Source organism: Syngnathus floridae, chromosome 20 (genome assembly GCF_059516105.1).
Source record: "Syngnathus floridae isolate MCC-2025c chromosome 20, RoL_Sflo_1.0, whole genome shotgun sequence".
Taxonomy (NCBI): Eukaryota; Metazoa; Chordata; class Actinopteri; order Syngnathiformes; family Syngnathidae; genus Syngnathus; species Syngnathus floridae.
Genome location: NC_142432.1, coordinates 5,535,869 through 5,561,028, shown reverse-complemented (window position 1 = coordinate 5,561,028; position 25,160 = coordinate 5,535,869). Strand labels below are relative to the sequence as shown.

At 44.4% G+C, this 25,160-nt stretch overlaps 1 protein-coding gene and 1 long non-coding RNA gene across 2 annotated transcripts; one reads left to right on the top strand and one right to left on the bottom strand.

Annotated features, from left to right (window-relative positions):
* Positions 1 to 4,982: 4,982 nt before the first annotated feature.
* On the top strand, positions 4,983 to 22,561 carry LOC148380933 (cadherin-10-like). The gene is made up of 12 exons (XM_088363822.1): positions 4,983 to 5,150; positions 10,317 to 10,664; positions 15,082 to 15,376; positions 17,068 to 17,187; positions 17,442 to 17,609; positions 17,817 to 17,998; positions 18,808 to 19,061; positions 19,211 to 19,347; positions 19,431 to 19,552; positions 19,939 to 20,047; positions 20,134 to 20,385; positions 21,387 to 22,561. Exons 2-12 carry the CDS (start codon positions 10,461 to 10,463, stop codon positions 21,875 to 21,877), a joined length of 2,334 nt encoding a protein of 777 aa, XP_088219948.1. The 5' UTR covers positions 4,983 to 5,150; positions 10,317 to 10,460; the 3' UTR covers positions 21,878 to 22,561.
* LOC148380934 (uncharacterized) lies at positions 11,216 to 11,707 on the bottom strand. Its single transcript, XR_015854625.1, has 3 exons — positions 11,634 to 11,707; positions 11,395 to 11,472; positions 11,216 to 11,273 (listed from the first exon to the last, which is right to left on the bottom strand). It is a non-coding gene; the product is annotated as an uncharacterized LOC148380934 (long non-coding RNA).
* Positions 22,562 to 25,160: the final 2,599 nt, after the last annotated feature.

The window sequence follows — 25,160 nt, the reverse complement described above, 5'->3', positions numbered from 1 at the left end:
AGATCACCGCGGGCTTGGCAATAATTGATATGCAAATGAGATGCCATCCATTAGCCTGTGGCGGCCGACGTTTAGATTATTGGAGAAAACACAAGCGCTCTTCGCACCTGCTCTTCCTGGAAAGGTTTCCCCTCAAAGACGTCTGCCTGTGGCCGTAAATCCTGGCTTTTATGGGCCACCTGGAAATGTTTTTGCAGATTCATTCGCACATGAGAAGAAACCTGACGCTGCGCTGTCAGCGCTTACGTTTCATTAACAAAGAGTCAAAACAAGCTTAAGGTTGCCTCTAGGGGGCGCAAGCATGACTTCAATGATGTCAGATACAGTTGCCGAATCATTTTGGTCACGTTTCATCAATATGAGCTCTTTAATTTGCCTTCTATAGGCAGCAAAGATTTACTGACTCGGGCATCAAATCTTCTTGTCGCTATTGACGAATCTTTGATCGACTCAGGAGCGGATCAATGCTGAACGATCATCTCAGGTATTGATCCGACAGAAAACTCATCCACTTGTACCTTTCAAAAAGATTCAGAGCTCAATGACGTCATCCATCAACTCTAGCATCATCACCACCAAGGATTTCATTTCATTGACTTGGCAAATTCTATCTATCTATCTATCTATCTATCTATCTATCTATCTATCTATCTATCTATCTATCTATCTATCTATCTATCTATCTATCTATCTATCTATCTATCTATCTATCTATCTATCTATCTATCTATCTATCTATCTATCTATCTATCTATCTATCTATCTATCTATCTATCTATCATCCAGATGTGATGTTACATGATGACAAACAATGTTTTTTTTTTGTGAAACACATTCACTTAGAATCTTCCGAGTACTATTCGGACTCAAATGTTGAATATATTTGTATGCTGTAGTTTTTCTCTTCTTTTTTGTTAATAGCAGCAAGAGAGAAAAAGAAGAGGAAAAAAAAGTGTCTTGAATTATCTCCTCAGTGGCAGCGATTCATTTAAAAAATCAATTTTCCAGCTTAAACACCCTCTTAGTGCGGCGGGGACAGGAAGCGGAGTAGCTATCCATAACGCTGATTAAAAAGCTGCAGAAAGGAGAGCCAGCCATTGTGCGTCTTTATTTCAAGTCGGACGGACGCACAAAAGCCGGCTGCTCGCTCACCGCCACCGTCGCTTTGTCATCTTAAAGTGCGCCAGCGTCATCTTTCTTTGGCTTTTTCGTTTGGATCCCAGCATCCTCCGCGGTGCGTTTGGCTCCTCTGCTAATTGGGGAAGAATTCACCAAGCATACAGAGTGCGCACGTTTGACTGAGGATCATTTGCGCCGAGACTCGCAAAATGGTGCAATGAATCACGCGTGGCTCATCGAGCACGTCCGCAACGCACGCTGAGGAGCGCATTTGCTGACTTTGACACGTTTACGTCACAGTTGCTCAAATTCAGCAAGGAAACATAACAAAAAAATTCTCGCAGATTCTTCCGAACGACTGCAAAGCTGTTTTGGTCACTCCTGGTTTAAGTGCATCGTAAAAACGTTACACAATAAAACAAACAGCAACATTTTCATCATAGTTTAGACTTTACAACTTTGTGATAGAAGTCTAGCATTTTTTTTTTCTGTTTTCTTGGATATATAAGTCATGAAAGTCAGCTTATGAACTTTTTCTTCAATAAAAGAAAAGTATGTTTCGTGACGGAAAAGAAAGAGCTCGGTCCTGAAGCAGCACACGGCTGGTCAATAATTTCTCACCGATTTAATATTTGAGGCTCGGATTATGAGAATTTAATATTTCAAGTGTTCCCCTTCTTACTCATCTTTGTTATGACATGTTGTCAAAACGCACAAACATGGACATACATAGAATATTTGAATGGTTTCAGGAAAAAACAAACAACCGAGAAGAAGCATGTGTACGTGACCTGAATGACACACACATAAAGAAAGACCATTTTTAGCAGGCACGTTACTTTTTTTCTTTTTTGGTATTGTGCAACAATTAACATCACGCTATGCATTACCTCTCATGGGATGTACAGAGACAACAAATATATATTTGCGCATTAAAAGGGAATTGTGAAATTTGATCCAGCCTTAAAGTGTGTGGGTGTACCTAATAATGTGGCCGGAAGTGAGCTTGCTGTGATTATTTTTTTTTCAACCTGCGCAATCAGTGTGTCAAGCCGTTTATCACCATCGCTGTTGATGAAAACACAGGAAAAAAAAATCTTTCCCATCTTTTCCTGGTTTTGTAGTGTGTGTGTGTGTGTGTTTGTGTGTGTGTGAGACAGAAGAATGGAGTTGTTGGGTGTCTGGATGAAAGGTTGTGATCAGTGGAAAGTCTCCAGCTATTACTTGTCTGCCTCTTAGTAATGATTGGTCATGTCTGCTTGCCCGGAGTCCTTCAGGGAGAAGAACACCGTGTACTTTGATATATTTTAGGAATACACCGTTTCATTGTTTATTACACGGATGCGGTATTCGTGAGAGATGTCGGTTCCCATTTTCCTCCCCAGCGATTCGTTTTTTAACTTGGATGTTATGACTTGTTTGAGCGTGTTGTATTTTGCACTCTTGGACAAAATGCCCCAAAGAAGCATAGAAAAAGGAAGGTGGAATCCATAATCATTTGATTTCATGGCCTGTAACCTCTATAAATTCTGCCATGGCAACGCACTTTCCATGTAATGCTCTGGGGGGGAGGGGGGAGCACACGACCGCCCATGAATAAAAACCAGCAGAAAGGACGAGACTTGTCAGATTGAAGCTTCAAACACAAACAACAAGGCGGTGTCTTATTTTGTTGACATGTTGCAGAGGATGTTTGGAATCGTCGCTTACATCTCATTCACGGGTCTTCAGAAAAGGTGGACGAGTACTGATCACGAGGTGTCGGCAGGCCATATTTCAAGGTATCGGGTACTCGTGAAGGCCTCTGATACTAGCCGCTGATACTTAAGGAAAAACGCCAGGTAACTGCAGGCTTTAAGAAAATAGCGCATTAAATCAACAAACAGAGAAAAGAGAAACGAATTTCAAATCCACATGTGCATCCAGCAGCTTCGCTAACTAAAACGGTGAAGGATCACAGAAACGACCCGCATTTGCATTCCAACAACTCAGCACACGGGCGCGGCCAAAAACGATGGAAATGATGGAGCTCCATCAAACACTCGGCGTCATCATTAATTCACGCGGTGCGGAGACTTGCTCGGAATCCTGAAGAGAGACCGAGATTCCGCCAATGAACATTCTCTCTCAAATAAGACCTAAATTCTTTTTTTTTTGGTTCTGCTAGTTTCTTTTTAATAAACTGACTATAATCCTACGAGAATCTACGTTAGAAATCTAGTCGTTTATTTTATTTTTTACCGCTGTGTAAATCATTGTTTATGTTGACGCCGCCAGCTAGCTAAAAACGGCACACGTTAGCTTTCACGACTACTCGCTTCTACATTCTTAACAGTCCGTTAACGTCTCGGTACACCGCATGCTGTGTCTGTTGTTTACTTTCCAATCAGACCTCATTGAAGCCACCGATAGATGATGCAGCGGTGTTTTAGCTCCCAGCTTCATTTCGCGATGTTGATTTCCCCGTAAATGAAGCCACTGAGAAATGAACAAAACCAAGACGTGTTCAATTAACTCCCAGCTGTTGTTCCGATGGATCCTTCGTGACCGGCTGCCGAAGACACGTTCCCCGTGGTTGTCTTCTGTCAATACCTCAAATGGCGCCGAAGTGGTGCTGGCGTGGTGTGGGGCTCGTCGGGGGGCCGCCAGGGGGAAATCAGGGAGCTAATCAGCGGGCGGAGTGACTTTGGAGGTGAAAAGCGGGTGACGCTGATGGGAGCTGACGTGCGGAATTGGGAGAGGATCAAGAGACGGCGGCGCTTAAAGAAGCTGTTTCCCCAGCCTGGAAAACTTTGATTTTATTTAATGGAGTACTCATTAGGACAAAGCAGGGGGGCGTTGGTGGTGGGGTGGAGCACGGGAATGAGCTCCACTGGATGAGGAGGATGGGAAATGACTATGTAAGTGTATTTCCTCAAACACAAAGCGTGTTGTGGTTTGTTTGTTTCTGCGTAATTATCGTCCCGCGGGTCTAAATCGCAGGTAAATGAACACCAAGAGATACACCGAATTTATCAGATGCACATGTGGATGTCGGTAAACATGCCGTGCAGGCTCATGTACCCCGCCTCCACCCTCCATTTTAAATCGAGAGAATGATGAAGCGCAAATACTCATCCGATTATCAGATGGCGGCTACCTTGTTGCTTCCCCACTTGTTAATTACTTTGGCCTGTTTGCATTTTTAATTGATCTACTGCAGCTTATAATCACACGGAGAACAGATAGTTGCCTCGCTTAATTACGTGGTTTTACAACATCCCCCCCAGAGTGACTCCCCACCTCACGGACATTCAGGTCACCTCGTCCTGAACTGGAAGGGCATGTTTGGGGGTCGAATGGGCGAACTCCGACCCCTCAGCCTTTGCTGAAGTCAAAGCTACACACCTCACCTAGAGACACACAAAGGTTTTTGGTAGAGGTTCCAAGTGATGCTTGCAAGCCATCAGAGACCAAGGGAACAGTTTCACAGGATGTGATAGAAGATGCTCCAGGCATGGCAAAAACGGACACAGCTCCTTCTGATGCAGAAGTGCCAAAGAATCCGTCCGTCATTTCTCCCCGGCATGTAGGGCACCATGCTCCACTTCTTCCTTTCCCTGTGCTTTCTTTATTTCCCTCCCCTTCTCCCCTCCTTTTCTTTATCACCAACTTGTGAATGGCAGCCAATCAGGAGCAGAGTTGCCTCGGCTTCAGCCTCCGTGACATCCAGATCCAAAAGTGATGCGCTGCTGTACAGAAAGACAGAAGGTGGGGGGGGGGAGAAAGTACAGGGGAGGGAAAAGGGGGAGAGGCCATAGTGAGGGAGGGAAGGAGGCAGGGAGGAACAGCGTACAAGGAACTCACTCTCTCTCTCCCTCTCTATTTCTCGGTGCACACGTACATACACACAAACACTCGCACACACGCTCCCAGCAGCTGAGCCGTTGTCAGTCTTGGAATGTCGTCGCTGCCGGCGGGAGTCGGGTGCTCGGCTGCTAAGCACCGCTGAGGAGCAGGAGAAGCATCGCCTCATCCTGCAGGCTTTGCAAGTAAGACCTATACTTGTTGAGGGGGGTGGGATGGGGGGAGTTGGAATAATTCTCCCTTGCATTGTCAACTTCAAAAGAGCTCGGCTATCAGAATTATGAAGTCATATTGAATTTCTGAACTCGTAGTCTTGGACTCACTGATGATGTGGTGGTACGCTCGCCTGACTTTGCTGCAGGGAGCGCGGGCTCCGTTCCCACTTAGTGATGCTTTGATTGTTTCGTGCCCGGGTACTGGCGACCATTCCGGGGCGCAGTCTGCCTTTCATCTGGGGTAGGCTCGAGCTTCTTGCGACCCAGAATAGGATAAAAAAAATGGTCTCTGACCAGAGTCACCGATGGTGTCACTCAACTGACTTGAGCTCCGGGTAACTGAAAGCTCGTCTGTTTCGATATGTGCCCCGAGACTGGCAGGCGATCAGTCCGGGTTGTTGTCCAGTCTGCCTTTCGCCTGAAGTCAGCTGGGATAGACTCCAGATGAATGGATGAGGTTCTCTCTGACTAACTTTGCATGCAGGACTCGCATCATGGCTCAGTTTGTGAGGTTGTTTCGCGACACAAGATCCTCACTCTGGCCAAAGTGACTCACATGAGGTGTGATAAGCTCGTTAACAGCGCTGTAAAGATCTCCCACTCACTCATCTTCCATGAAACTAGGGAGGGAAAATGATTTGACGCATCGTTCCAAAGGAAACAAGTGTGCTCCAGTTCTTTTTTCGTCCTCCCAAATGAGTGGATTTTTTTTTTTTTTTTTGGTGTGTGTCAACAAGGAAGCGTGCTCGGTGTCACAATATCGCTTTGGAAACACGAGCACGGCTCAGTGAGCTCCAACGGAGGCGGAGGTCGGCCAAGCAGCTTTCCTGCCTCGCAGTCCGAGGAAGAATCAGGAAGGTCGAGGGCTCCACCAAGTGGAGAAGAAGAGCTGCGTGCTGCCTCGTGATGCTTCTGGATTTCTACTTAGGTGGTCTTCAGCCTTTATGTGCACCAACTGCACTAATTACCAAAAATGTACTGTACATTAATTAATGGAGTCTTATAAAAGGACTCATTTTGGTGAAGAAGGCGAGCTGCCCATTAAGCAATTAACATTTTGTGCATTTATTAATGTGCTTATGAAATACATGGCACATTGCTATCTTATATTTTAGGCCAGAGAGACAAGAATGAAACGTTGGTAATGTACGTGACTGCTTAAGGCGGCTTGATTGTATGTGACTTGATTGGCCATGCTGTGCTGCCATGTTCCATTTTCAAAGTGAACCAATGTGAGACACAGACGTGACATTTGTCCTCGTAACGTGCAAAACCCAGCGTTGGTTTTTGTGACTTAATCAAATGTGTAAAGGTCCACTTCATTGTCTTCCACCATTTGTGTTACGCAGTTGTGTTATTTTTAAGGACGACAGTTGGCTAGTGTGAAGAATAAGTTTTTATTTTCTCTCGCTTTTGTAGTCTTAAATAATAGCTGCCTTTCAGTTCAGATGTAAGAAGACGTCAATGTTTTTTTTTTGTCACGAATAAATAAACCGTCTGAATACTGACTTGTATCAAGGATTTTCCTGCTCTAACTTTTTCTGTTTAATTTGCAAATGAAAGAATTTTGGGGCCTTGGTGGAGGTCTGCTCCATCCTGCCGCTAGCTTGAAACACCTCACAAGATGCACGTTCATTCCTCACTCAATTAATTACAGCTTTCATGTATCATAATGAATACACGGCATCTAGAATTATTTCTTTTTTTTTTCCATCATGTGGTGTTCAAAATGTCCGCTCACCGGCTAACACTCTGGACACTTTATAAGCATTCATAAAGCATAAAACGCGCACTTAACTTTCATGGCATAATCAATTAAACAGTGCGCTGGCAGGCTTTCAAAGGTGTCTTTCTCCAAGTAACATGCTAAAGCCGCTCTCTCCGATACAACCATCAGTCCATAATTTGGAATATTTAACTCAAAGCCTTCCTGGTAATGATGACGGGGAAGAACACGGTGCTGTTTTTAGGGCTAATTACTGCTTAATGAGGCGGTTCTCTACTATAATAGCGAGTGATGCTGGATTGTTAATCGTTTATTAAACATCTCCAGAGGAGTTAACGGTGTTATTAATGGATCATATTTCATGTACACGGGAATTGTTTAGGATGGTATAAAAACTGTGCAGTTGGGATACAATCCAAGCTAACATTATCGATTTAGCAGATTTTACAACAGCAGTCACAAAGCTCTTCACATAATAATCATCAAACACAAATTAATATACAATAACAGTGGAAAAACAGTCTTTACATATATGTGCTTGGATTTTTGGATTATTTTTTGGGGGACAGTTGTCCAATCTAATGATACAACAGACTGGAATTAATTTTTGTACAACCATTATAATCAAAATATGTCTGACGGTGATAATTAAAACTACGCATTAGCATTTAAAATACTTTTATTTTCCCAAAAATTGACAGTGAGCCTTATAATCAGGTGCGCCTTATGTATGAATTGAATAAAGTTTGACTCATGTCCTGAGCTGCTTTACCGTAATGCGCCTTATAGCCTGGTGCGACTTATATAGCTTAGGCTTCTTCCTACTCCTTTTCTAACAGTGATATATATTGTTTGTTGTTTGTTTTTTATTATTTTTATTCTTTAAATCATGTTCAAAATAAAGATTCATTCATTCATATATGGAAACGTCCAAAAATAGACCTGTTGAGTCAGACTGCGCTTTATAGTCTGAAAACTACGGTAACAGCAAAATTTGGATGCAGCGTATCGTGCGGAATAATAATTCCTCGTTCACCCAGTAGTTGTGAGTGACATTTTGAAAAGTGCTTAGTGTCTTAAAGTTTGGCGTAGCGCCTGCAACGGAGCGTGTTCAATTACGGGAAGCATACAAATGCTCGGCCCGGAGTCTTTCTCGCTCTCTCCCGCTCGTGATGAGCAGCTAGTTTACGTCTGATCAAAGAGCTTCTTATTCAGCAAAACAAGAATGTATAATTCTGCAGATTACACAAATGGAGCGGAGCCGAGCGCCTGCCAGGATGCGTCTTAGCACAAGATTAAGGATAACAAGCGCGGGACGCCACTTTAAAAAAGTGCACTGGCTCTCATTTGGTCCCGTCACATCCCAACTTTTTTCTTTTTCTCCCTTTGACTTAATCTAGTCATAAACAACTTTTTAATACTGCTGCTGATTTTAATAGGCTGAATAAGTTAATGCAGCTTGAGTCTATAGGATCTGGCAAGGCTTCCGCACGCTTGCACGCTCGCTCATCCTTTAATAGTGTTTGTAAGAATCCCGACGCGTGCTAGGCGCATCCCCATCAAGGATTCATATCCAGAATGCTATTAAAGTCCAAGGACGGGCGGGAATGTTAATTAGAAAATGCAATAACAAGCGTCAGCCCAGATTAATTTATCAGCCGCGGTTTTCTGATCTGGAGAAGTCTTGTGTCCACATCACGGTGAGAATAAAATCGGAAATGGAGGCAGAATCGTCGAGCCGCAACCCGAAGAATTTTAATCCATGTAAACATATATGTACTTCTATATTCTTCCAAAATTCAACCCCAGCAAATGATTCGAGTCCTTCAAAAAGTTTCACAAACCCTTTCCACCAGTTGACCCATCTTTGAAGTGACCCAGATAAAATGGTCACCTCAGTCCCGCGGTATACTGTGTCTCTTCATCGATTAAATGGAGATTCTGCGGTCCTAAAAATATGTTCTTGGTATTCAAATCAGTTCCAAGTGGTCCATTGACCTTTGAGTCGTCCCCGAAGAGCTTAAGTCACAGACTAGTGAGCTTCCCTCGAGTACTCTAGCCTGGAGATGAGGGGGAGGGACATACTTAATGGGCTCTTTAAGAAAGAGAGATTTATTACAATTACCTTCCTAAAAGACCATCAATTATTCAAATATGGCTAAATTACCTATCAGGTCCAAGTCCTGCTGGGGATTCAGAGAGGAAGAAGAGTGCCAATATTAGGAAATACTTTTCATAAGTCCGACAGGGGTGATTTGTCTTGGACCGCATCGTGGCGTCAAAGGAGCGAAAAAGGAATCGAAGGGATTGACTGAAAGTAATGAACGCGAGACCAAATTAGCTCTCAAATTCCACCAGTGAGCGACACGATTAATCTCAGAGTTGCTGACAGAGGAGTTGCGGCTGGGATAGTTTGAGGCCACGAAGCAAACTAAACTCACAGATGGATGAATTAGGCCCGTCACTCGAGTGCTAGCGGGCCCGCTTTGCGTCTTGGGACGCATTAGATGAGCGTGTTTTATTTTGCTAAGTAAATACAAACATCCCGCCTGATGAATGTGTCTGACGGTACGAGCGAGGTATTGACGGCGTTTTTGGACTGTGTCGTCGTATTCTGCCAGCTACAGCAACACATAATTAACCTCGGTGATGAATTTACACATGACGGGAAATTGCTGCATTAATAAGACATTATGTTCCGTGGAAATGACTTTTTCAGTCACGCTTAATGATATTTGCAATTCAACAACAACAACAGCTCATTAACTGAAGGTATCTACACTCAAAATTGTTGTGAACGTATTAGTTCTTGTTCAAATGCATCGCTGTTCTACCACAGCAAATTCTCATTACAATAATAAATTCATCCATCTTTTTTTAAGGGATCCTGCTCGGAATCTATCCTAGGTGAATTTGGGAGGCGGGTTACACCCAGGTAATCACAGGGCAGACTCTTTCAGGTTTATTTAACAAACTCAAGGCTCGGGGGCCAGATACGGCCCGCCATATCATTTTATGTGACCCGCAAATTTTGCATCGACTTTGTGTCATTACTAAAATTACAAATTGTCCTCACTTTAAAAAAAAAAAGAGATATTGCTCGCAATTTTTATTCTCATTTGTTCTGTTTAGTTTTTACTCGTCTCTGATTTCAAAACTAGTTTTTCATCTGTTTGTTTTGTCGCCTTTACTGTATATAGCAGACATCATAATGGGAAACTATGATTATGATATAGCCAGCAACAAAAATGAGTTTGACACCGTCGCCTTAGAGGAAGTGTACAACGCTATTCGAGCGTGAAGTAGTCGGTAACCTTGTCATACATCATGTTCATTATAAACAGCAGGGCCCTATCGCCTATTTTCTTCTCCACACATTTGTAATCAAAACATTTTGCTTTTCCCCTCAGGCGCCTGATTTTTGGGATCACCGTGAGGAATACAATGTTCGTTGTGCTCACACTACCTTGCAGTCATCATCGAGTCCCAAGCTCTTCTCCGTAATTGCCACGTCGTCATTTCAGAAGCGTCCCTCGGCCTCCGAATCGGATACCATGCTCCTCAGCCAGCTGGTCCCGATGCTGTGCTTCCTATGGCCCGCCATCGCCTTGCCTCTCGCACCTGGGAATATTGGAAATGTGTTTGGAATGCAAGAGAGCGACGGTAGGATTCTGCAGCGCTCCAAGCGGGGATGGATGTGGAATCAATTCTTTCTGATGGAGGAATACACCGGAAATGATAAGCAGTACGTCGGCAAGGTAAGGTGTCCAAAGAGATTTGGCCTGACGCAAATCTCTGAAAATATTTGTTACCAAGTTGGGGCTGGTTGGAAGTAAAGGTCTGATGACATCAGGGTATTACGGTATTTCTAATTGCAGATTGTAGAGCAAACCTTTTCCAATTTCCAAATTTGTACGTTAGTGATTGTCAGCTGCTGAGAAGAATGTTGAACGTGTCGAACTCCGGAGGTATTTAAAGACTTTTGTTTGACATGAGACAGTTAAGAGAAAGCGCAACAACGGAGCAGCTAATCAATCACTCGTGACCTATCGATTTGTTGAAAATAAGACTTGCCCATGAAGCTTCTCTGGCCGGAGGAGACTTAGCGGAGGGCAACTCGTATTCGATTTTCAGAGTTTGTTAGCGAGCACGCCAGAGGATCCAACACGGCGAGGTCTCTGGCCAATTGCGGCCTTCTTAAGGATCCCGAGATTGATTCCACCCGGCAACTTGGATATACGAGGAAGACGAACCTCTTGCTAAACTGCATCTCCGCATCCCCCCACCTCTTCAAAAAATATGATGAGCTGTGGGACATGCGTGCTCCTGCCAGATCAGAGCGGGAGCTGCCGTCAGCCGGGTCGGGTCTGGCGCAATAAAGACAGGTGTGATGAGGAAAGGAACGCTACACTTATCAACTCCGGCGAGGCAAATGCGGTGACTGTCGACAGCCAATTTTCTCGGAGGAGGCTGCCTTTCATCACACACCTCATCCTCGGCGGTAAACAAGTGTGCCGGGGTGAGCCGCGGGGGGGCTCTGACAACTTCTTTGCTGCAGCTATCGCACTGGAAGCACACGCACAAATGGATTGGCGGGGAGGAGGAAGAAGAAAGCGTATCAATCAGGCGGGCGGATGAAATGCGCCTTGTTGTGTTATGTGATGCGGCGGCAACGTAAATGCCAAGTGTGAAGCGGGTTATCAGTTGATGCGTCGGCTGCCACGCACCTCGCCTTGATGTTCCCCGCCGCCGCATGACAGCACGGGCTTCATTTCTGCTGTCCAATATCCTTCATTATTCCGCTGTCAGAAAAAACATGAGGCTGTAATGAATTGTTGAGGAAGGCCGGGCGCGATACGTAGGACTAATTTCATCTCTTTGCGAAAAAGGGACGGGCGGACGGAGAAAGCACTTAATGGTGACGTCTTGACGGTCCGACTGGTAAAGATCATTTCTCGGCGTAGGCGAAGGGAGGCCTTGTTTGTTTCATGTTCAATCAAAACCCCCGCACACACGCTCGCTTAAAACGTTGATTTCTTGATTGTGGCAATCAAATGCCAAGCAAAGAAAAGGCATCAACAAAGCAACTTATTTTGCGAACAGGATAAAAAGAAATTCTAGTTCCATGTCTAATAAATTCAAGATGAAGTCAAATCAACAGTACCGTATTTTTTAGACTATATGACCGACTGGATAAGACAGAGTCTCAACTATTTTTTAAAACTTAATGTAAAAAATGATTTTATTTTATTCCACTTTAAGTGAGCTTCAGTTTTCTGTATTTTCCACTCTTTCCTCACTTTCATCTTCTTCTCCAACTTTTTTATGGCCCAAGGTCTACAATTGAGAAATGAATTCACAGCCCTTGGCTTGCATTTTAACCTTAATCAATTCAATATTGCTGATGCTTTGTCAAGTCAAACTCACCCAAACCTTGCTCATGTTTTTATTTTTATTGTTTTTCATGATTTATTTGGTTTTAGCGGTTGCGTTCTGAGGATCCTTGGATTGCAAATTGGTAAAAAGGTGAAGGCAGTGCTGGTGGAAGTCTAAACGAATAAAAGGGAAAATAAAATTTGTGTTGGAGCGTGGGACGAGGTGCTCGTGCCAAATAAAAAATAAAATAAAACCTGACCATCTTCTGTCACATCTCCACACAGAATCCTCTCACAACCTTGAATTTGAGCAACCATGAATATGAAGCATTTGTTACACCCCACTATTGGCTGGTGTGAGGCCATCCAATCCCATTTGAAGTGACTTTCACGAGACGGCTAATAAGTGCCGCGGTTGAGCGTGCGCAGCTGCAGCAGCCCACTTCTAAAGGCTTGCAATGCTGAGCAATACATCTGCAAACTTGACGCCAGCGGGGCCAGCAAAATCCCATTAAGGCGCTGGCACCTTCCATTGTGCCCTGCCTCATAAAACCCTTGCCTTCATAAGAATTATTACTATTTCATTTTAGCTGTGTTCATATTTTTTGCCAGCCTTGGGATGCGGCGGCGGCGGCGGCCTCGCTCGCCACTTGAAAGAAATATAATATAAAGAAAGCAGCCTACAGCTACGGCGGGGTCCACGTCAAACCTGCAAAAAAAGGCACTACGGGGCGCTCTGTTTTAACGTTAAAGACGGAGCGAGAGCGAGCAGGCGAGCGGGAGAGTAATTATTCCGTCTCCATTCTGTGTCGCTATCTCCTCGCTGCAGCAGCGAGCGACACGGAGTGGAGGACTGACAAGAATTGCCAATGATTTCCTTGCTTTGCAGACAATTGCTCAGTGTTTGTGCGAGGCAATTTCACTCATCAAGGCTCTCCTCTGTGCTTGTGTTGTAGGGCCATGAAAAGGCGTTTTTTTTTTTCCTGTTTTAAGCAAAGCCACCAAATGTAGCGCCGTCGTCATTTGATTTCGCCCAAGCCCCGTGAAGACGTTTCGTGTAAGCACTTGTAAGAGGATGCAATGTGTTTGGTGCACTCCAAGATTTCTTGCCTTCTGCTGCCCGTTTGAGATGTGCAACTGAACCTAGCTAATGGAGTATTAACAGAATTATTCCGAGAGGTCTCGTCACCCTCCTTGTTTGAACTTGTGGTCGTGCAAAAGTGAAATGAATTTTAAGGGTCCTTTATTAGAGACTCGTGATTGCGTCATCAAACTTTGCAGTGATGCAGGGAAGGACAAGAATTTTTTTTTGCAATTTACTATCATCTAGCTGTCTTCATATTTGGTATCAATTGGAAAAAAATCTTTAAAAGTCACCTGGAAATGACCAAATGAAAATTCCCGTCTTTTCAGGCATATCTTGTTTTTTGTTTGCCTACCAAAATCCATTCTGGTAAAGATAGAGCAGCCATTAGGTTGGCGGCATAGCTTCCCATTATGGAAATCAGGCCATGACAGCTGATGGAAACTGCTACCAGCTTTCCGTCAACAATAACGCTAAAAATGTTGTCCCGGGAGTTGATTGTTGCGCGGCACCCTGCAGGTCGTAACGAGGCACGGGCGGTTCATGGCAAGCGCGCTCGTGGAAGCCCATTTAGATGCAAACAAATTCCTGCAAACAGCTCACCGGCATAAAACTGTCACTCACAGGCCGTACTTTCGCATCTCCAAGGCCTCGTAAATTCCACGTCCTTCCGCGCTCGAAAATAAGGCGAGGGGAGGCTCCCGCTGGCAGCCACAATATTTTAAAACTCATTTTTTATCACGAAGTCTCAGAATATATATATTTTTTTTACAAATGCATTCACAAACCCAATTGGAGCTATTTACATCAGTCAAACAAATAATTAGCTTCCTCGCAGCGTTGCCGCATTAATATTAACAATTCGCAAGGCAACGGACGACGTGTCATTAAACGAGCTGTCTAAAAATAGCCGCTAGTGAATCAAGTATCGGTCAGCCACTTGTACAAGGTGACAGATAGGTCGGAGGTGACTCATTTTAGTCAGCGCTCCACCCTTTCTGCCTCGGGTTGTTCCTCAACCACGCAATTCCAAAGATAAATCCAATGGCGTGATTGGAGAAATACGTCAAGGGACATTTTAGCGTGTCTCGCCTGTTTTGTGGGGAAGAAAAATGGAAAGCTCTGAGGGCTTCTGTCATGAGAGTAAAAGTAGATGCGGTTAAAACAAGATCTACATCAATTGTTAATACCTTCGGAAGAGATTGAAGTCAAGAGCCTTGCAAGTAAAGGTTCACAATACTGTACAAGAACTTGCTGCATCACATAAAATGGAGAGAATCTTTTATTTCTCGGTGATCGATGCAGAAAAGGTTCTTCAAATGTCCCACAGCCTGATTTTGGTCATAAACAAGTACGGTGAAGAATTCTTCCATGTCCTTGAGCGAGATGAGGCTAATATGCCAAATGTGAGATGCTTTCTACTCAAAAAGAAGAAAGGAGAAGCGGAGCACAAAAAGCTCTTCTGTGGGATTTTACGGGATCTAATGCGTGCGTAAAGTGCCGCCGCCGTCGCCCTCAAATTGGCGCCGCATCGACTGGGTCGTCCAATACAAAAAGAGGAACGGCTCGAATGTTCGAGTGAGTGCCAAATATACTTCAAAACGCTTTTGAGTGCAACTTGTTTTCTCCAGCCTGACCGTTGACACACCAAAAACAGGCCAAGGATTCGATCCATACTTATGTCAACATCAAAAAATATTTGTGTTTGATTCCCAGCTCCACTCCAACATGGACAAAGACGACGGGACCGTCAAGTACGTCCTGACTGGAGACGGCGCCGGAACATTGTTTGTGATCGACGAAAAGTCAGGCGACATCCACGCCACCAAGAAACTGGACCGCGAGGAGAAGTCCATGTACACGCTCCACGCCAAAGTTCTGGATCGCATCACCAACCAAGAAATGGAGCCCGACACCGAGTTTAACATCAAGATCCACGACATCAATGACAACGCGCCGAAATTTGAGCGGAACATCTATTTTGCCAGCGTCCCGGAGATGTCGGATGTCGGTGAGTGGAGATTTGCTAGAAGCTTCTACTGCTGTCTCTTTGCTGAAAAATATTTATTGTGCTTCAAAGTTTCAGAAAAACAAATCAATCTTTGAGAGGCAGTTCATTCGTTTGTGTTGATCCATTAAATTGATAAACAGAACACAAAGCGTCCATCATGTGATGTTATATTTACGTTATTTGTGTTTGGTCCGCCTCATTAAGTATTCACAACAAGCCTTGTCATTTTCCATTGTTTTAACTGCCGTTCCACACGTTTTATGTTCTGATTGTCATTTTTTCCAATTAAGCCTTTGCTTGCTGGCACTTTGCTTTTCATTGCGAGTATAAATAAACCAAATGGCCTGAATGTAAAGTGGCACGCCTATAAAGCATAATCTAACTGCAGATGAAAAAAAACATTCCCAATTATGAATACAATTGAGCAATCGGGGGGGTCAATCAAAAGCCAATTATCTCTGCGGCAAATAACAAAGAGCCTTGTTTGGGGGGGGATTCATGATGCCGGCTAAAGATGGGTCAGGGTTGCCGTTAGTCATCGGGCAGACTAATAAACAGTTTGGATTGAACACGGCGCTTCATCAAGTCAGCCGGCCATGAGAGGCGGCAGCCATCAGTTCTGGCACTAAGTGGGACAGATGTTCAAGGCTTCATTAGTATGCGGCCAGACTCGGCGACCCGATCGCTGCACGGTGGTGGCGGAGGTCTCCGGAATGCCAAGGACGGCATTAGCCACGCGGCCTTGTGGAGGATATGGAGCTGCAAAAGAACTCTCTCTCTCTCTCTCTCTCTCTCTCTATTTGTTTTTTTTTCTTCTCTGTCCGCAATACACAGCCTTCATTATTGCTCCGACCGTGACATTTCACCGTAAGCCCAATAAAATGGCGTTATCATTAAACCGCAATGTTATGCATAGCCGACATTTAGCGGCCTGTTAACGAGGTTATTTGAGGGCAAAATATAGCTAAGATAAAGTCTGTCTGCCTGACTTTAGTGGTACCATTTTTTTCTTTTAGGTATTTCACTTTTAAGCCATCAAGAAACAAACTCATATACGATATACATCAGGGGTGTCAAATTTATTTTTGTCGCGGGCCGCATCATTATATAAACTTTATTACAGGCTCTTGGTCCACAGGGTAGAAAACAAACATCAGATATGTTAAAATAAATTTAAAAACGTACATTTCAAATGTCATTGTTTGCTTCAAAGGGCCATTAAAATTGTCAACCCAAATAAATTTATGAAGATATATATAGACTCATAAAAACTGTTCAAATATTTAAAAATTAAATATTGAACTCAAATATTCAAAAATAACAATTATTTAAAAAGATTAATGTAATAAAAATTGCTGACAATATCTTTATTTTTTAAAAGTGAAAACAATTTGAAATTTTGGAACTGACATTAATTTGATGCACAATTTGTCTTCACGCGCCACCTAAATGGTTGTGGCGGGCCGTATCTGGCCCCTGGGCCTTGACTTTGACACCTGTGATATACATGAACAAGTATTTACGGGGATTTCGAGTCTTTCGTCTTTCATTTCAACAATAAACTTGATAGACTCTTACTAAGACGGGTTAGTGGACTGCCTGTACAAAATGAGTATTCCGAGGCCTCCGATCGATGGCTATCAAAAAGGATTCCATTTCACACTTTTTTCTGCTCCTGTTTTTTTTCCCAGGTACTTCAGTAGCCACCATAACGGCGACGGATGCTGACGACCAAACGTACGGCAACAGTGCCAAGCTGGTCTACAGCATTCTGCAGGGACAGCCTTACTTTTCCGTGGATTCCGAGAACGGTGCGTGGAGCTACCATTAGCCAGTGAGCCCCCTGCTCGTATGGAGTCTATGAAAAGGTCTCGTTAAGTGTGACGGAACATTAAACGGCATCTCGCCCAGCGAGGATTTCTTTCTGCCATTCTTAAGCACAGCTAAAGACACGTTTCACGGCACTAACTCTCCAAATCCGTCTCTTAAAACGCTAAGCTAATTAGGGGGAAGACGACTTAAAGCGGGCGAAAGAATGTGGTTTATTTTTTCTTCTTCTTCTCAGGCACCATTAAGACAGCACTTCCCAGCATGGACCGGGAGGTCAAGGAGAATTACCAGGTGGTGATCCAGGCTAAGGACATGGCCGGACAGATGGGGGGTCTCTCGGGGACCACCACGGTCAGCATTACCCTCTCCGACGTCAATGACAGTCCGCCCCGCTTTGCCAACCGTAAGCATCTTTGTTTTTTACGACTCCAATTTGGATTAAAAGTTCGTTTGAATCCGTAAGCAATGTTTTGGCAAAACTGTGTTTTTGTGGAGGATCGTGTCGAGGAACCATCTGGGAAAAAAATGACGTTTTTCCAAATTTTACAAAATAACCTCTTTTCATGGTTGTCAAAGGTTAAGGATACTCTCACGTGATGTCACATTTCAGATTCCTTCCGCATCAGCGCCTTGGAATCCACAGAGATCGGCGGTGCCATCGGCCGTATCAAAGCCGACGATCCCGACTTGGGCCGCAACGCCGAGATGGAGTACAGCGTGGTGGAAGGCGACGACAACTTTAACATTATCACGGACAAAGCCACCCAAGAAGGCATCATCATTGTCAAAAGGGTGATTGTGCGACCACATCAATTTGTTGTCAAACATAACTGTAAACACAGGAACAGTTGTGTGTTCCTAATAATATGACGCGGTGACTAAACATGAATCATAGCAGCCCTTCTGCGCTAAATCGTTGCAATGAAAATGAGTTTGACAACCGTGGTTTTATGCCATTTGATAGCCGCTATGATGTGCACTGAGCACGCTTTCCTTCTGCAAGCAAAGTCTGGCACGACACGTCGGGCGGCACACAGGAGATTAATGTGCCTGAGACGCTTTAAACCCCACAAGAAGATCTGCTTAATTCACATTTTTCCCCCGAATGAATCCTGAACCACTGCCTGACTTTTAAAAATCTGCTATCGTTATCGGGCTTTCTCGCTATAATATTACCTTGTCGCTTTTTAAGTTCCTGAAAGTGAGCGTATTGCCCGTGCTCTTTCATTTCACCCACGGAAGTTTTATCAGCTTTCACGTCTCATAGTGAGTAACTTCCGACGCACAATCGTAGCGTTTTGGATTAGAGAGTGCCGCCCGATAAGGTTCATTCACGAGAAAGGATAAATGACGGAATTTGCTTTTGGGAAGTGACGTACGGAACCAGCTACATCCTGGGCCTCTGAAATGAATAATGGAAAAGGAGTCTTTTGTCAGTGAGTCTTTTGTCAGAAACTCATCGTTTTCTCGCAAGATCTCCTCCATCAGCATTCCTCACTCTGACTTGTAACTTCCAATCGAGAGCGCTACGGAGATAAAGGCTAAAGTGCCTATTACAGTCTACCGGCGAGATTCCTGACGCTGATCCCTCTCATCCACAGGCGCTCGATTACGAAAGCAAGCGAGACTACGAGTTTAAGGTTGAGGTGAGGAACACGTACCTGGATGCCAGGTACATCCAGGGTCTGAAGTTCAAGGACTTCGCCACCGTCAAGGTGACGGTAGAGGACGTGGACGAACCCCCCGTTTTCACCCGCAATCCTTACATCATCGAGGTTCACGAGGACACGGCCGCCGGCAGCTTTGTGGGCGTGGTGTCAGCCCGGGACCCCGACGCTGATAACAAGATGGTCAAGTATGTAATTTATTCTAAAACTAAGATAACATGTAAAGGACAAGTTTCTTTCTGTTAGTTCTGTTCGTCTTGAATTCGAAAGATCTTGCATGTATCACTGCTAGAAGGTTTGGTGACACTGATGAGTTTTTTGGGTTGACTTGGCGCAGATACTCCATCGATCGTCACACGGATCTCGAGATGCTCTTCAACATCGATTCGTCCAATGGCACTATTACAACCCGGAAAGCTTTGGATCGAGAAATGTCCAAATGGCACAACATCTCCGTGATGGCTTTGGAAATGAGTACATCCTTGAGCTTTTACGTGTTGGTTATTTTTTTTTGTATGACTAATAAAAACCCTAACAATCTTCAACCCTTGTGGTAGACAACCCACGTCAGGTTGCCCGTGTACCGGTATTCATCAAAGTGCTGGACGTAAACGACAACGCCCCGGAGTTCGCCATGTCCTACGACACGTTTGTCTGCGAGAATGTCAAAGCAGGACAGGTAAGTACGGAAACTAATATCAAACTATATGTTGACAGAAAGTAATGATTGATCATCTGGTTTGAAATTGCAGTGAAAGCACAACTCGCATGTCTAAAGGGAAAAAGTAAAGTTCGGAGAACTAATCTCAACTGTCATTGGGCAAAGTTCCAAACGAATTGGCAGCAAAACTAGCTACTCGCTGACATTGAGAGGGCGGCTGTTAGCACGTTAGCGCTGCGCAGTCACACATCCATGTCGCCATCCAACGATTGTTGTTGTTCACAGCCGAGCCAAACGAGAGGCAGCTAATTCTTTAATGAGCTCATTTGCCGATCATTCTTCTCCCTGTCATCTATCAATCATTTTAATTTACCAGACTTGCTAATCCTTTTTTTTTCAAACAGTTGATTCAAACCATCAGTGCTGTCGATACGGACGAGCCCCAGGTCGGACACAAGTTTGTCTTCAGTATAAAGGCGGACAATCCGAACTTTACCATAAGTGACCAAGAAGGTTAGAAACGTTTGTCAATTCTATCCAGCTGCCACTTTCGGGATTATCAAAAGATTGATAATCATTCAGCTCTCTTCATCCTGCAGATAACACCGCCAACATCCTGACCCGACGCGGAGGCTTCAGCCGGCGCGAGATGAGCGTTTATTTTCTGCCGGTGGTAATCTCGGACAACGATTACCCCATCCAGAGCAGCACCAGCACGTTGATCGTGCGCGTTTGCGCCTGCGATAACCGTGGCAACATGCAGTCCTGCAATCCTGAGGTGCTGCCCTTCTCTGACGGGCTCACTACCGGCGCCCTGGTGGCTATATTACTCTGCGTCATCATTCTACTCAGTAAGTTGGAACAATCTTTCGCCTAACATACGGAATTTGACCTACATTTGTGTTTACTTCAAAATATTTTCCTAATCAGCCTTTACCCACATGCTACTGTATCAATCTAGAGCTCATCGGCAAACCATCACGACATCGATCTGCTCGCCATCTGACAGTTTTCTCGCTTAACATAATATCTCACCGGCCTCGGCTCGGCTCCACTAGTTAGACATGAGCACGGTGTGTATTCTCAATATGTCCCCTCTGTCACGTCGGTCAGAAATGATCACAAGGCGCCACTCAAACAGCCACCTTGCACCCCTCGTCCGACCCTATGCGCACCGCCTTGTAATTAACACTCAGGCGGGGGGCGAGTGGACAACCACGCCGCCCGCAGTGAGGACGGAAAAGGTGAAGGACTCGTTGGAAATTCAGAGATTGTTTTCCACTCTCGCTCGGTAAGCGCTGACTCCGTGGCTGCTGCCAAAAGAATGAAAGGAGATTTGAGAGGTTGTCCGCCGGCCAGCATTAAAAGTATCCTCCGAGCAAAGTGCATCTTATACAGTCGTCGCGCCATTCAGGGGAAAAGAAAGAAAAGCCTTTCTCACTGCATCTTTGATAATAGAAGACGTATGCCCGGGGCGATGGTGAGGATTCATCAATGGCAGTAAATGTGTTTTCCACTCTGTACATTGGCGCTCGTAAATGCCTGATACGTATTAGCATGCTAGCACTTACCTCTTTGCTGCTTTATTTTTATTTGAACATGTAAACATGCCTTGCAGGCTACTTTCATGATGGAGAGAGCTTCATTGGTGTACTGCACAGGTGTCAAACTCAAGGTCCGGGGGTCCTACCAAGGCCCACCACATCATTTTATGTGGCCCGCAAAGACAAATTGAGCATCAAATTCGTGTCATTACTAGAATTGCAAATTGTCTTCACTTTTAATGCCTCCGTCTTGCGGTATCTCAAGGCAATATAATAACAGCCTTTCTTTTCCCGTGGTTTCTGTGCAGTGATCGTGGTTCTCTTTGCCGCCCTGAAGAGGCAAAGGAAGAAAGAGCCTCTGATTATCTCCAAAGACGATGTCCGGGATAACGTGGTCAGCTACAACGACGAAGGCGGCGGCGAGGAAGACACGCAGGCTTTCGACATAGGGACGCTACGCAACCCCGAGGTGATGGATGCTAACAAGTTACGCAGAGACATCATCCCCGAAATGCTGTTTTCCTTTCGGAGGACATCGCCCATAAAAGATAACACAAACGTCAGAGACTTCATCAACGGGAGGCTTCAAGAGAACGATTCCGACCCGACCGCGCCCCCTTATGACTCGCTGGCCACGTACGCTTACGAAGGCAGCGGGTCGTTAGCGGAATCGCTCAGTTCGCTGGAGTCCACCGCCACCGAGGGGGACCAGGATTATGATTACCTCAGCAGCTGGGGACCGCAGTTCAAGAAGCTGGCAGAAATGTACATCGGAAGAAGTCCGGGACGGGAGACCTAGAGGGAGCCTGACCCCGTTTTTCCAGTTGTTTGCAAGCTAGCCGGGCACACTCCTTGTCCCGCTAGCTTGCGAACTAGCAAGTGTACCGTCAGCCTACCTATGTATCAAGCTAATTATCTATTCATGTCCGATGCGCTAGCTAGTGCGCTAGTCCGCAATTTGTCTGTTTGACTCTCACACGTGCACGTACTTGCACACACGTGCGTTGAAGGCCACTGGGAATTCAAACTTGACTGTGACGGTCCAGTTCTCGAAGTTTTACTGTTTCTGGTCAAAAATAAGTAATGATGCCTTTTGACTTTTAGGACTTTTTTGTGAACATGGCGTGGAAATGTGTTTTGTAACCGAGCAGAGCGATAGCAGTATTGTATACTCTCAATGTTTAATGGCACTGGATTGTGTTTGGAAGCCCAGTCACTCCATGGAAAAAGTGTACATGTACAAAGTGTTTTGAAACATTCTATATAATCTTTGCTATTATTTGTCTGACGAGCAATGTCCGTGTGAACGGTTGGTGCAGTTTATTTGTCGAACTGGAGTCATTTCATTCTGTAGGCGTAACATGTAACCAGAAAGTGTAAGTTGTAGGAAAACACTGGATTCATGCTGCTTGAATGCCGAGTCATATTGTTTTATATTTATATTTTTCTACTTATTTTTATAATAAAATGAAGAAAAAGTTGCTTTCTAGGTTTCTGGGGGATGTTTCTTTTCCGTAAGAAGTAAAATATTGACTGTGGGAAGCAAGATTGATCCAAGTGCCATTAATAAGGTCCAACAAATGTTCCAACTAATTGGACCTCAGCGGCCAACGATGAGCTTTAAAAAGAGACGGGGAAAAAGCGGCCGCCTCTCTTCGGGGTTTCTATCTGGACGCACCATGTGAGTGCATGATTAAGCAGAACATGTCGCGTTTGATGTTAGAAAGGCATTTGCATGTCACATGGAATAAAACATGACACATGACCCCCAATGGCGAAGCAGCTGAGAGATGTCGGTGCGGCAGCGCTGGCTCGCATTAGCTATAACTTTGCTTGATGAGATCAAGAGTCTTCTTTAACCATCCAAAACCTTCCATCAGGCATTTACATTTGCTCGTGCAAGAGGCCTCCAAAGATTCAGCTTCAACCTAGCAAACATTTACATCGTTGTAGCGTTATAGCTGAGCGGCCGTTTGAAAATGCAAAATGTTTTTATGCCCCCTGCAGACTCACCGGAAACAAGCTTCGGCTTGGTTATTTGGTACTCGTTTCACGGTACTAAAATATGCAAAGCGAAATGTCACTATGCGGCCCACCTGTCGTGTTTGTTCATGTCTTGTACCCTGTATTTGAAAAGACCAAGACATTTCCCCAGAAGCTTTCATCTGACGTCAAAGTGTAACCATGGAAGAAGAAGATCCAATAATTCAGCAGATCTTTGGACTCCCGGGTCCACAGGCATCTGCTCCGTCAGAGCGTCCTGACACCTTTCTACCGCAAGCGGCGTCAAGGTTTTCGGGAGATGGGTGTCGGCAGACGGCGTTTGCTTTCACACCTGCACATGCATGACTCCAGCCCCATCGGCCATGTGTTCACACTTTGCTTTCGGCCATTTCCCGCTGGCTCCCCATTATTCGGACAAGCAGAAGAAGCCAAACATGGATGTGTGTGTTGTTTAGTTTCTAGCTGTGCGTTGTCTTGAAAAGGCTTACAGTTAGCAGATAGACCATCTTGGACTCTGCTTGAGCAACTGTTGCCGTGACGGACCGTGGACAGACTGCGAGGCTTAGCGGCATCCTGCGGTGTTGAGATGGAAATGATCTTTACTGCGCCTTGGATACTCACATTTGTCATCTTTAACCCAAGTATGAATCCAAAGAACAACAAGTAGCAAGGCTAGAAGCAAATTATTATTTTTCTATAAATTATTCACATAATTAAATTATTTATGTATATTTATATATATTTATATAACTTTTTATATTCTAGCTATTATATATTTATTATTATTATTTCTAATTATTATTATATAATTATTATTTCAAGATGAAGGAACTGCAGCTCAACCCCCTTGAAGACACGGCCAGGACAACCGAGGGCACCTCCGACATCCATTTTTTCATTGATTTTCATATTATGTATTACTTTTGCACTCTCTGCATCCATTATAACCTGGTGATCCTGAAAGGGGGATCCTTCCATCTGTGGTCCCTTCTCAAGGTTTCTCATTTTCCCCTGGCAGGGGTTTTTTGAGTTTTTCCTTGCCCTTTTGGGAGCTTATGATCAGGGGATGCTTTGAGAATAATTGTCAATTTTTGGCTATGTGAAGCCCTTTGAGACTGTTTGTGATTTAGGGCTATACAAATAAACTTGACTTGACTTGACTTGACTTAATCTGTTGTGTGAAATGCCATGGATGGGCTAACTGAAATTAGCAGAGATGTCACGGGAATTATAAAGGTGCGCAACTCTCTCTCTCTCTCTCTCTGTCTCTGTATACATATATATAATATCTCCTGATTATAAGTCGCATATATATATATATATATATATATATATATATATATATATATATATATATTTTTTTTTTTTTTTTTCTGAGTATAAGTCGCGTTTTTTTTTCATAGTTTGGGTGGGGGTGCGACTTATAGTCAGGAGCGACCAATATGTGAAATTATTCACAAATTTTTACTTGACAATTAACACATTACTTACTTACTAGTATAGTTGATCACTTCACATGTTCTTTTCTATGGCTGTGGAATAACTGGAGCCTCACTGACAATAAACTGACACACACACACACACACACAACATTGAGTGCCAATAAGCATTCCAAGAGACGACCAAAATGAAATTTTTGAGTCACTCAAAATGACATAAGCATAGCTAGCTATCTGCTAATCAATCCCGAGTTAGTCTTTGCTCATCAGATAGTGGGCTTTGGATGGCTTTGTGCCCCGATACTTTTGACCACATGCTATATTTGCGTGCATGTTCTTGAAAGCACAGGTGGAGAGCGCAGCCCCCCGTCGGGAAGCAGAACGGCGCGCGAGGGAGTAAATCTGAACGGTCCAGATGGCCTTGCAGGGTGTGACTTCAAACCGCAACCTGTCCGTGGCCTGGGTCAACGTCCTGAAATCTCCTCGTGCCAGGATGATCACCAACTTCTATTTTACTAGCCTTCATGTTTCTTGGCACCTGGCTCGAGGCTTTCGGGCAATTTCAGTGAACACAGACAGCCGAATCCCTTCAGGCTAGTCGAATGACTCGGGAAGCACAAAAGGGAACGCAGCGAAGGT